General features: G+C 38.0%; 1 protein-coding gene across 1 annotated transcript; it reads right to left on the reverse strand.

The window, feature by feature from the left end:
• Nucleotides 1–1746: 1746 nt before the first annotated feature.
• Nucleotides 1747–3691, reverse strand: LOC149846555 (zinc finger protein CONSTANS-LIKE 16-like). The gene is made up of 2 exons (XM_089996402.1): nt 2606–3691; nt 1747–2067 (listed from the first exon to the last, which is right to left on the reverse strand). The coding sequence occupies exons 1-2, from the start codon at nt 3623–3625 to the stop codon at nt 1834–1836; spliced, it is 1254 nt and encodes a 417-aa protein (XP_089852528.1). The 5' UTR covers nt 3626–3691; the 3' UTR covers nt 1747–1833.
• Between the last annotated feature and the right edge of the window lie 9271 nt (nt 3692–12962).

Consider the following 12962-nt stretch of genomic DNA (forward strand, 5'->3'; position numbering starts at 1 on the left):
TAAATCTGGCCCCTTGATCTATGCTTGACATATTTCCATCGTATTCACGTAAAGATCTCAATTTACCCTGATTGGTGCTTACCTTACCTGACTTGCCTTCGTTCCTTTGTCTTGATGCAGCCTTACCTTATCATCATCCGTACCTTCCTTAGCTGCGCGATATCCTGCTGTGGCCTTATCTCTTCATTGATACTTGCCTTCGCTGCACCGTATCCAGCTGGATCGTTCTTGTCATTGTGCATAAGATGCCAGCTTCAGCATCTAACCTCACAAAATACAGTTTTATGTGTGCCGTTCATCGTTTGGTTTAGAAAAAGAATCAATATTTCATTTTTCCGACAAATTCAAGTTAACTGAGAGGAACCACTCAATTTACATATGTGACACAATGATATCAAATCAGCGTCCATTTATTAGATTAGAGGATGACATTTTTTATGCAGCGACGGTGCATCATCTGCTGCCACTGACAGCCACCCATCTCAACATTTCTCGAGATGGAGGCCAACACCCGTCTCAAGACTATGCCCATCTCGAGAAATGCCAAGATGGTCGTCTGTGTGGGCTGTGCATGATGCAGCTTCGCTGCATATTATTTGAACATTATTAAAGTTTGCTGTTGGAAGTTTCTGAACTTTTGCAATTATGAACATAAATTCTTTATTTATGGGCGCTGAATAGGCTAAAGGTGCCTTGGATGATGTGGTCCAACGGAGACCACATGCCAATTTGGACATGGACCCGGTTTTATTTGGATCTAACTCATATCTAAAACATAAAACACAAAGCAATTGCATAGGTATGAAAGAAACCAGATCCACGATCATATAATTAGGAGGGTCCAACAGGGTGAAGAGAGAGAGAGAGAGAGAGAGAGTGTGCTGCAAATTCGTGAATGCTTGCTATTACACTTGTTCTCTAAACATGAAATTGAGTAGAAAATACATTTTTTCACTTCTTTTGCAATTCTTTTTTAACCTAACCTTACAGACAAGATGTACATAGTTTGTCTAGTAAAAACATGTTCTGGATCATGTGTTGGAAATATTTTAGCAGGTTTTTCAAGGACTTCAAAAATTCGCAGGGCGACAATGTATCGAAATTTTATAACTCAAAAAATCATATTTTTACATAAAAAATATGATCCAGATTCCCTGAACACATCTATGAGATCAGATTGGATGAGATACAACTCACACCTATGATTTTCTAACTAGATTGTATATACAGTACAATCGTCACTAAAATATGAGAACTAGAAATATGGGCATTTTCAATACTTTTTTTTGCAAATCCAATCATGTGAATGTGTTTGGCATGGTGAATTTGCTAGGAATAAAAAATTAGATCATGTATTTTGGATGAAAAAATATGATTTTAAAGTGCTTGAATATTTATGAAGATTATGAGGCATTGATTTTAAAGCCTTAAAAAATCTCTTTTATGCATCAAAATCTGATGATTCAAGAACGGGTTCTTATAAACCAAGTATGTAGATCATTTTAGATTCAAGAGAAAAGAACAAAAAATTCATAAAAATCGCCGTTCACACATTTAGTTCTCATATTTACAGTTCTCATATTCTAGTGATTCCAGTACAATCTCTCTCTCTCTTTTATATATATATATATATATATATATATATATATTCCCTATAAAACGATGGATATTAGTGATCTTGATAATAATTCAACAAGAAGCTGAAGAGGCCGGGGACTGTTAAAAGTGACTCTGGGATCAAGAAGTGCCTAATTAATAGATTCAATAGCAAATTAAGGAAAGCCTAATCGTTTCCAAAATCGATCACAAACTTATTTGATGAAGCAGGCCTCCTCAATAAGAAGGCGCAGCAAAAGAAGGTATTCTCTTCACAAACCGCCCTTTCATCCTCGGCCTCTTCTCGGCGTTGAGCTTACGAACTTCGTACCGAATCTTCTTTGCGAAGAGGCGTGTTCTTCGCTTCTCTCTGTACCTTGAAACCCTTGCTTCCCTTCCACCATCTCCAATTGCCAAATGCAAGCCTACACTAGTCTCTCCATAGGAGCTCATTTCCATTCCATCCACCCCCTGTATATTTCAATGGAACCCATTAGCTAAGTTTAGTTTTACAGTTAATAAACAGGTTTAAATTTACCATTCATGGTCACTCATTCAATCCAAATCTAAGTAAAATAATTGAGTATCTTCATGAGATTATCATGTCCCTTTGATTGGACATCTGTCACCCATGACATTGAAATCCTTCAACAACAGCCAAAACACCAACATTTTTTGGTGGTTGAAGCGAGAACTCATAGAAACAAGACCCACTGAAAAAGACATTGCGTTCATCTGTAAACTTCAATCTTTCTTTCAATAACATTTAATGGTTTACTCTCTCTCTCTCTCTCTCTCTCTCTCTCTCTCTCTCTCTCTCTCTCTCTCTATCTATCTATCTATCTATCTATCTATCTATCTATCTATATATATAGAGAGAGAGAGAGAGAGAGTTGGACTTAACTAAACTAGAACTCCTTTTCTAGGTATTCATTGTTATAGAAATAATAGGATACTTAAGAGTAAAACCATGAATTTATGTAACTTACTTCTTTAAGAATATACTAACCTTGAAGTCAGGCCAACAATTATCGGGGTTACGCAGCGGCCGGTCCCCAGTCGTCCAAGGCATGCCGCAACCAGCCCAAGCGGTTATCACGGCTTCATAGTCCAGCCGCAAACAGATCCGCTTTGCAAACCAGCCATGTCTGCCCACTTGAGTGTTACTGCTAAATTGTACCTTCTCCTCACCCTCCTCCCCTGTTGTCGGCGTGTCGTAGTTGAAATTGAGATCCATGGTGTCCCTTGAGATGTCCACCATGGCCTCAACTTGGGCTACTGCCCTTGCTTGTATCTCATCATCCTCTTCCATCTTCACCCTACTCCTAGAATAGTCCAATTGGGACTCTCTTGTGTCAAAGAGCCCGAGACCTTCCATGCAGAAGGAGTCATCATCAAGTCCTGTGCCAAGTAAGCTCTCCACATCGACGGAGAATTCGGCAAGATCGGTGTCAGATGGAAGAAAACAAGGAAGATTGTCTAGAGCACAATTGAGGTCCAATTCATTTGGATCCGGCGTTGGCGAATGCTTGTGGTCATCAGAGCTGGTGGTGGTGATGGTGGTAGTAGCTTCAGAGGCATAGAGTTCGCCGACCATTGGATCAAATACTGGAACCTGATAAAGGAGTTGTTCCTCATTCTCTTCTTGTAGTTCATCACCAAGTTCCGGAACAAGGAACTGGTTCATCGCCAAGGAATTGGGTTCAGCCAACTGCTCAGACTTGGCCGCCTTAGCATGCGGGTGTGGGCGGGCTGACCGAGCCTTTCTAGTGAAGCCTCTATGCCATGAAGGCAATAGATCTCCACTCATGGTCTTGATTGAATTTGATGATGAGGTTTTGAGACGGATGCGTTCATGGCGCTGAGCCAAAGGATTCGCAGAGTGAATTGTTCTGTCACATGCCTGGCAAAGAAAGGCATCATCAGCAGCACAGTACCAACGAGCACGCCGTCGGCGACAATCTTCGCAGGGCCTGGCCGTCTTGCCGCCGACGGCATTAACGACTTTCTTTTCTATTTCAGTATTCATAAGAACCAAACTGAGAAGGAAGGAAGAGGAGCAGCAGAAGACAGAAGGTGCTAGAATAGGTGAAACGACTCTAACACAGTGGAAATATCAGCAATGCTTATTTAGAGAGGTAAGACAATAATTGGTGAGGTGGTGGCCCACACTTGACCTTGCACCTTGGCTTCGGCCTTTCCCTTTTATAGGGGTGTCAGAGACTCTGAGGTACTTTGGGACCCACGACCCACCTTATCTCTTCTCTCATTGGCTGTTCTGCGAGCCCATCGGAAATAAGAGCACCTCATTGGTAGATGATTTGCCAAGTCCAGATTTCACATGGGGGGCCCATGCCTTTAGGTCGATCTTTTTTACTTCTTTTACTTGTACCAATGTTGTCAGTATTTGTATCGACCAAAACGTATCGTATCAGTAGAAAATCAATACGCTTCACCCCCTGAATCGGTTATTTTTAATAATAATAATAAAATTATTATTATTTTAATAACTTTAACATGTGCCACGTTCTTATTGACATATAATATTTTTTAATTATTTATTTTTTTGCCAATTCTGAACGATTCACTTGAGTATTGGCATCGGCCGATTCAACTAAATCTTTGGCCAAACGATACAGGGCTGATAAGATACTGACAACATTGCCTTGGACTCCATTTCTTTGTTTCAACTTCAATTGTAAAGCAATATATATGACCTAAAAGCCCTTTTGACAAAAACAGCAGTGTGGATGGATCTAGAGCCAACAAGCTAGGCTGGGTCCAGTCTGATGGCTCATTGACTGGCCAGACACACTCAGTCAAACATTAATTTGCCATGGCTCAACAGTCTTGGCTAGCTGGGTCAGGACATATAAATAATTAACACTGCTCGTACACAGTCTGATTTTATCGGAGTTTCATAGATAAACGGACCCCCCCCCCCCCTTCATCGGACACAACCCGGTTTAATTTCTTGACTTGTGTTATCCAAACCAAGTTCAAAATTTGAAATCCAGAACCAAGGCAAGGCCTGGTTTGGAACATTGCATTAGCATGGGGCTACCAAGGATTGCTCCACTCTGTTAGTAATCTCAGACAGGTTTTGGTGATTGTGAATGACAGTTCCTTTGTGTGTGTGTGGGGGGGGGGGGGGGCTCGTGGTGTGTATAGTGATCCTTCTGTCTCTTTTAGGGGACTGGGATAAAGATATGCTCGGGTCTAGATCAATCTAAACATGGGGACCACCCCAATATGACCATACCACCCTTATTTTTAAAGAGTCAAATTGACTCAGTTTTTTTTTTTTAGCTTCATTTATTTCATAAATTTTTTATGAGAAATTACTGAGCTGGCATCCCTTTCCCAAACCAATTGGGGCTCCGCTAAGAATGGGAGTGGATCAGGAAAAACAGGGCCTGCCCCGCGTCACCCCATTTAGACCTGGGATGGAGGACATGAAATAAGGATGGAAAAGGAGATGGAAGACATGAAGCAAGAATAGAGGCGGGGATGAAGATTAAAATCAAAACCCGTGTGAGAATGGAAGACAGGATTTTGAGACGGGATGGGGTGGAGATCTTGTCTCCCACCCCCGCCCCGGTCCACTGCCATCCCTAGGCTTCGCTTGTCTGGTAAGAGCAGCTAGTTCACGTCACTTTGTGTTGGGCTGTTGCAAGTTCAAATCCTAATGGTTTCATTGTATAACTGGTAGGGGGTCTACCTAACCCGAGCTTGCCTTTAAAAAAAACAAAAAAACGTGTCATGATAGCATTTGTTTGTGGGCGCTCGTTTTTTTTTCACCACCACCTTTTCATGTGAAAAGTTTTCCCCGCCTCCTCTCAAATGAAAACACTTTTACGGAAAAGCTAAGCTGACAGGAGTTTATAAAAACTCGTGTCCTTTGCATTGACAGAGTCATCCTTTTCAGGGGAGTGAAACAAACAAGCCTTAAATTTTACCAACTTTTCTTTTTAGTGCATGTTTGAAAACGAGGCCCACACACCCCCCATCAAACACGGAAAACTTTCCCCCGATCTTTTGCTGTTTCGGGGGAAAGTTTAATTTACCCCAAAATTGAGGGGGGGGGGGGGGGGGGAGTCACGATGTCCCCTTTGCGACTTTTTTACCGAGAGAACTTCCAGGCATCAAACGCACCCTTAATTTTCAGTACAATTTGTTAGAAACATGCTATGTAGGAGATGCAACTGCAAGTCATCCCTCCGTAGCCACACCCATGAAGGGTGCACGTATGTGGTTGAAAGTAGGCGAGTTTAGGAAGAATAGACTTGTCATTTTCTGATAGAAAAATGAAAATTGTTCAGGTATAGGGACAGAAAGTTTGTTTAGAGAATTATTTTGCTTGAAGATAAAAGAAAAATAATAGATTTTTATATTACAAACATGGCCCAGACTATTATGGTAATTGAGCATAAAGGATTTCAAAAAAATAAATGAGATAATCCGGGATTTTGGAGAATTGAGTCTCTCTCTCTCTCTCATATACACTGTCACACACGTGTAAAGTAGTTTCTACGAATATTCGTCGATATTCGCAACCATTAAGTTGCATGTGTATTTGTTTTTCAAATCTCCAAGATCCATTCCCCAATTTAGCACCCATATTATCCAATTTGGCTAATGGAAGAAAGCAAAATAGCTTTTCAAAATACGATGAAGTTATATTAGAAGAAGTAGAATCCAATCATTCGGGTAATACCCAAATCCGACCAAACCTCACATAAACAGGTTCGGTTATGATGGGTCGAGAGATCTCAAATCCGAACCATATGATTCAAAAGGTATTATGGTATGCCTACAAGGGCTCAGCTCATCTGGTAGAGGTGACTTGTGAATATCACAAAGTTCAAAACTCACAAGTGGCCAAGCTTGCCACTTATCTGGCAGCAGCAGTTAGTGCACGTCACCTTGTGTTGGGACTTTGCAAGTTCGAACCCCAAATGGTATGGTTGTATAACTGGCAGGGATCTGCCTAACCCCGCTTAATCTGTCAAAAAAATTAATTATGGTAGGTCAGTCAAAGTGGGGTCAACTATGATGGGTTTTTTCTTTGGACTATCCAAAAAGAAAAATAATATGGTATTCACTTAACTTTAAATTGCATGTGTACTCAAGTTGGGTAGATGACATGAATCTCTCTCTCATTGGGTGGACCCAATCTTAGTGCAAATTGGTTGAGTTGTGGCTGACATAATCCAGTATTTGATTTTAGAGACAGCGTTTAGATTTAGATATGGATCTGACATGGATCTTAAAGAGGTGTTCCAGATCAGCCTAGGATCTGAGCCATGTGGTCTTGGGTAGGTACGCATGTGGGCCAGAGCTCTGACCCATAGTGTAGAGCATGAGTAACACGTATCTTAGTATGGGTCAGATTCAAAACAAATATGGGTCGAGTCTAGTCAGACCCATTTAAGAAGTGAGAAAACAAGATGCCCTGAACAAGGTCGGATGGGAACTGTGTTTCACCCAACTTGTTTTATCTATTCCACATGGAAATCAATATATTTGACTTTTCAGCAGATTTAGTGCCACTAACTGTTGGATCATATCCAGGTTTGGGATTTGAGCCGTATCTGGATCTGGAACCAATCCCACTCTTTGAAATATGGATCTAGTCCTGGGTTAAGCTTGAATCTACCTGTATCCAAACCATTTGCAGACCTAGTACTGTATTTGTTCTGAATCAATGTCATTTTTGGATGTATGTAATCCATATCGAACAATGAGTCAGATTTGGTTTGGAACCAATTTTGATTCTCTACCCAATAACAGAGCCCTCAGATCCTAAGCATATCCAAAACATCACCACTATATGATCCAAGTTAGATCTGTATCTAAATCTGAACCCTCTCTAAAAAATCAAATACTTTATCAGGTGGACATGACCCGACCCCATTTGCACTTGATGAGGTCTCTCTCTCTCTCTCTCTCTCTCTCTCTCTCTCTCTCTCTCTCTCTCTATATATATATATATATATATATATATATATATATATATATATATAGAGAGAGAGAGAGAGAGAGAGAGAGAGAGCACCTACTCCTAGGTACTAGAAATCATAGTTTTAGGTTGCATAGTTTTTTTTTTTAGGAATCATGTGTTTTAGAAATAAAAATAAGATTTTTTAAGTGTTTTAGAAATAAAAATAAGATTTTTTAAGTCATGAAATTTTGATACATCATAAGCTATGGATTTTTAAAGGTCTTAAAAAGCCTACATATATACTATAATCATATGATCCAAAACTTGTTTTCTACTAAATAATGCTTTTAGATCATATCTACAGGCAGCAGAAAAAGTTCAAAAGGTTTGAGAATCTAAAGTTTCTATTAGAACATACCCTTCATTACTAATATATATATAGATAGATAGATAGATAGATATATATATAGAGAGAGAGAGAGATAAAAAGAAGCAAATTTATGAAAATAAATATAGCTTTAGCTACCAAGGGGTTGGTGTAGTGGAGTGGGGCCTTGGCTATTAGACTGGCAGTCAGGAATCAGGATTCTATTTTTTATGGCATCACCTCCTGAACAAGCCAACGCCAAGCATAGGCCCTCGGGCTAGAGCCCTAGACTCAGAGTGTTATGCCTCTAGGATACCGAGCAGGGGTGTTATGTCTTCTATCTCCAATGCGGTTTTTTTGAGTAATAAATTGAAGAGAAAAAAATTAGTATTGCTTTCAATTTACTGATTATTTAGCATTCGGATAATAATAAAATTAGTTGTCCTTCAGATTATTATGTTTTTTTTTAAGTATGAATATGATTACTATATGAATGACATCCAATCACGCGCGAATGTGAATTTTGGGAATAAAATAACGAAGATAGGAGGTTAGTAGGTCAGGATTGTCCTTGTCCTGGAGTCCAACGGTTCAAACAGGCCAAATCCAGCCATTAAATAAATCTCCATTAATGGCAGAAAACTGTCTATCTACTAGGACAATGGAGAAACCGGTGAAGGTAGAGAATCTTGGGTCATCTTGGCCAATGTTGTCAGTATAGGTATCGGCCTTATAATGTTGGGCCAACAAGGGTGAATCGGCCAATACCCATACTCAAGTGAATCGGGTCAAAAAATAATAAAAAATTATTACATGTCAACCTGTTAAAGCTATTAAAATTATTTTTTAATAATTTTAAGTTTTTTATATTTATTAAAAAAATAACCAATTTAGGGGTAAAGCCTATCAATTTTCTGCTGATAAGCAATGATACTGACAACATTGATTCTATCCAAAACACCATGGCTGAACTATGTTTTTAGCTTTTCATTTTGCAAACTCTATATCAAGGTTGCCAAACTAGGAAGCAGAAGAGAAAAACTACAGGGAAAGCAAAAGCAAGAAACAAGGCATTTTAAAATTTATAAAAAGTGAAGTAATAATTTTAAAGCAAAAAAATGAATAAAAAATAAAACAATATGGTAACTAAATAAGAAACAAGAAACAAATAAAAATTAAAATAAAATTGATCATTCTTATAATTCATGATTTTCCAGTAAGAGTTAAATTTTTGTTAAAATCTAACAATAATGGTTATCGATTTAGAGAAAGTACATGAGAAGTGAGTGAAAGCGTGAGAAAAAATACACGAAAAGAAATATGAAAAAAGCATATAATAAGCATATACCATGCATGTGGAAAGCATAGACCCTATGTGTGAGAAGAAGCGTGGGGGAATCGACGTTCCCATAAAATTTTGGAAGCAAAGAGTATCGCACTTCCAAAGTTCAGAAAGTGTGTTTCCCACCTAGCTAAGAAGCTTTCGGTAACTCTTTTCTATATGCCTTTTGTTTAGATCATCAATGGTTCACATAAAAAAATGTGGGATCATCTAAAAGAAGCTGAATCTAACCATGATGCTTTGGACACCGTTCATTGCATGGATTACGGAATACCAGAAGCCTTTTCATGGCAATGGATCACCGATAGTACATCCGCAGACCTGGCCAGTTGGCAAAAAAAATGTGGGAAAAACAATCATAAATTTAATTAGCGTATCAAATCCTCTGATTTTATCGATTAAAGAAATTCCAACGTCTCTTATTGAGAAAGGTTAAGAAAAGAACCACAAATCATAGTTTCATAGGAAGACTACAAGTATTCTTTTTTCTTCAAAAAACAGAAAAAAAAGTTTGAGAGAGAGAGAGAGAGCTAATGCATAGTGAAGTTTCTTAAAGTATTTCACCGGAAAAGTAGACTTGGAGCACCAACATCAACTGTAGGCCCCCTCCAATTAGAGACCTAAATGGAACCACTCACCCAGGGGGGAAAGTTGTTAACCATAGCGAAGTTTCCAAAGCCATGTGTATGGCAGTAACCAAGAGGCAGTGTCAGCATCAGCACTACACCTTCTATACCAGGAATATGACAAACTGCATTAACTGGTGTTGCACCCTTGCGCTGCCCCCATCAAATTGAATCTTGATGGATGGGATATGTTGTCAGTGCACTATTTTACCTCACTGTCAGTTTCCATATCATGACATCTTGTTGGTATTAGGAATTTCCCCTATGGGTGCCTTGGGCTAATGCTTATCTTGCCAAAGATTCCATGCAGTTTTATTAGAAGAAATCCAAAAAATTCACTTTCTCATCAAAAAACGACTTTAGAGAGGTAAAAAACTGTAGTAGTTAACTTCACAAGTTTGAAATTCTACTTCACTGGATAAACTCAGAACACAAGAACCCACTCAGAGACACTTACTGCCCTCAGATTTCTATATGCAAGACTGATATGGCCTCTGACTTCCCGTGTGCATCATCATGCTTCTCAGTATAAGATTTTTTTTTACTTTTCTGGAAAACTCAAATGCACATAAATGTTTTCTATGGTGAACACATGTTATAGGTAGACAGACAGAGAAGAGAGGGTGAGTATGAATTTGACCGAGCCTAGCTAGCCCCCCACACGCTCTCTCTCTCTCTCTCTCAAGATTTGTTCTTGTGAATTGAGTGTGGACCAGTTCTGCACCAACTGAAGCTAATTCATACACCACTTAGTCTGTCATTTCATTCGAGTTTGGTTTCCCCACCACATGCTCTGCTTGCCAATATTAATGTGGGATCAACAGAACTAGGTCCCGATTCTTTAAGCCCTGCGACCACATAGGTTAAGCCCTTTATGGCTGGACAGTACGGCTCTAACTCAAGACCGGTCATACAAAATAGTGAGACTTTGCTGATGCAGCTACCAAGAAACTTTCAGGAAAATTAATACCAGATAAGAAAAAGGAAATCACGTTTCTTGCTTTGGTTGCTAGAGAGGGATACCAGTTGATATGTTGGATAAGATGAGATCTTTGAATATTCTGACAAATAAATGAGTGGACTTTTCTGTTTGTTCATTTATCTACTAAAAGGATAATACCCACCTTCATACGTGATAATTTGAAACTTTGTCAGCCTCACTAACTATGGTTGACTATGAGTACAAAGAGAAACAGATTTAGAAAGACGATGCACACGAGATATAAGTGTTAACTTTATTGTTCGTTCACATTAGATAAGAAAGAGAGCATGAAGTTGATGATTTGTTTAAGTCGAGGAGACTTGGAATAGCCAAATCATGACTCTCTCTCTCTCTCTCTCTCTCTCTCTATATATATATATATATATATATATATATATATATATATATATATATATATATAGAGAGAGAGAGAGAGAGAGAGCAATGATAGGGTGCTCCGGGTGCACCTACTCTCACCTAGCAGAAGCTTTGATTTTTCAAAATTCTTGAGTCTTTTTGTTAATCAAACCTTATAGAAACGATCTACATGCCTTTTTAAGTCGAAAACAAGTTTTGAATAATGTGATTGTGATGTTTGTATATTTTTTTAGGACCTTCAAAAATCAATGGCCCACATTGTACCAAAATTTCATGATTAAAAAAATCTTATTTTATGTCCAAACATGATACAAAGCATGATTCATATCAAATAAACTATACTAAACACATGTATGAAGATTGATTTGGAAGATGCAATATACGTTTATGATTTATTCTCCGTGAGAATAGGTATTCATGGAGCACCGTAACATTACTTATAGAGTAATGCGTTCCTTAGGACCTTTTTTCGTTAGGTCTCGTTGGGCCCTTTCAAAAATCATAGTTTTAAGTATTTTTTCTCATGCCTAACACCATAGATGTGATCTATAGGTTTTGTTTAGAGGGAATTGGCTTTTGAATCGCTGGAATAATCCAATATACAGGTTTTTCTGGTGATACAAAATCAATAGCTATGAAGGTATGGGTTTTTTTCAACTCAAAAAAATATACTTTTTCATCAAAAAAACATTATCCAAGAGTCGATTCTCACTAAATTGAGCATGCTTAACACATCTAACAGTTCAAATATATTATAAAACACTTAAAACCTATGGGGAGAAATGGAGCCTAATATGGACAGTTCTCATGTATATATATATATATATATATATATATATATATATATATATATATATATATATATATATATATATATATATATATATATATATATATATATATAATTGGCTATTAATGAAGGTAAGGAATTAATGAGTAGAAACAACTCTTTTCTTCAAAAATTCTCATTTTTTTTAGATCAAAGGTTACGGATGTGATCTACATATTTTGTTTAGTAGGAAACTTGTTTTGAATAGTTCAATTATGACAAGTAAATAGGTTTTTAAAGAGGTTCAAAAATCAATGGCTCATAATGTATAAAAATTGCATAACTCAAAAAATTAGATTTTTACAGCAGAAAAGCACAATCCAAAGCTTGATCCTTAGCAAACAAACCATGCTGAACATATCTATGTGGTTAGATTGAGTTTATAATACAACTTGCACCTATGATTTTTAGCTCATTAGTTTCTTGCCTTCATTAGTAGCAAATATATATATATATAAGAGAGAGTGGGTGATGGCCCAGCTGGTGGAATCGTGGCATCTTACCTACCGTATCTTGTATTCAATCAGATCAACAATATGTATAGATAAAGAAAATGATAAAAACTATCAAGTCCATGTTACATGAATGGACAAGTAGGTGAATTTTTACCTTAAAATGAAGAGTTTTACTAAACACACGTATAGAAGGCAATCGAGGTTCCCCCACCACAAGACGTGGGAGTTGCACAGCCATAAATAGCTTGTGTTCTGTTAACCCTTTTTTGTCCAGTTATGCTAAGTTGCCCTAGGAGGCATTTTGGGTCCTAGTTTCAGGTAACTGCATGCCTGACACGTAGAAGTCACATAAGAACTTTTTCACCATGCCCTGAAAGTGATCCTTTAGGGTATGTTTGATGGCTTGTTCAGGGTTGGAATAAAATGAACAAAAAAGACAGAAC

This window comes from Nuphar pumila, chromosome 2, assembly GCF_984573655.1.
Source record: "Nuphar pumila chromosome 2, dmNupPumi1.hap1.1, whole genome shotgun sequence".
NCBI classification, from domain to species: domain Eukaryota; kingdom Viridiplantae; phylum Streptophyta; class Magnoliopsida; order Nymphaeales; family Nymphaeaceae; genus Nuphar; species Nuphar pumila.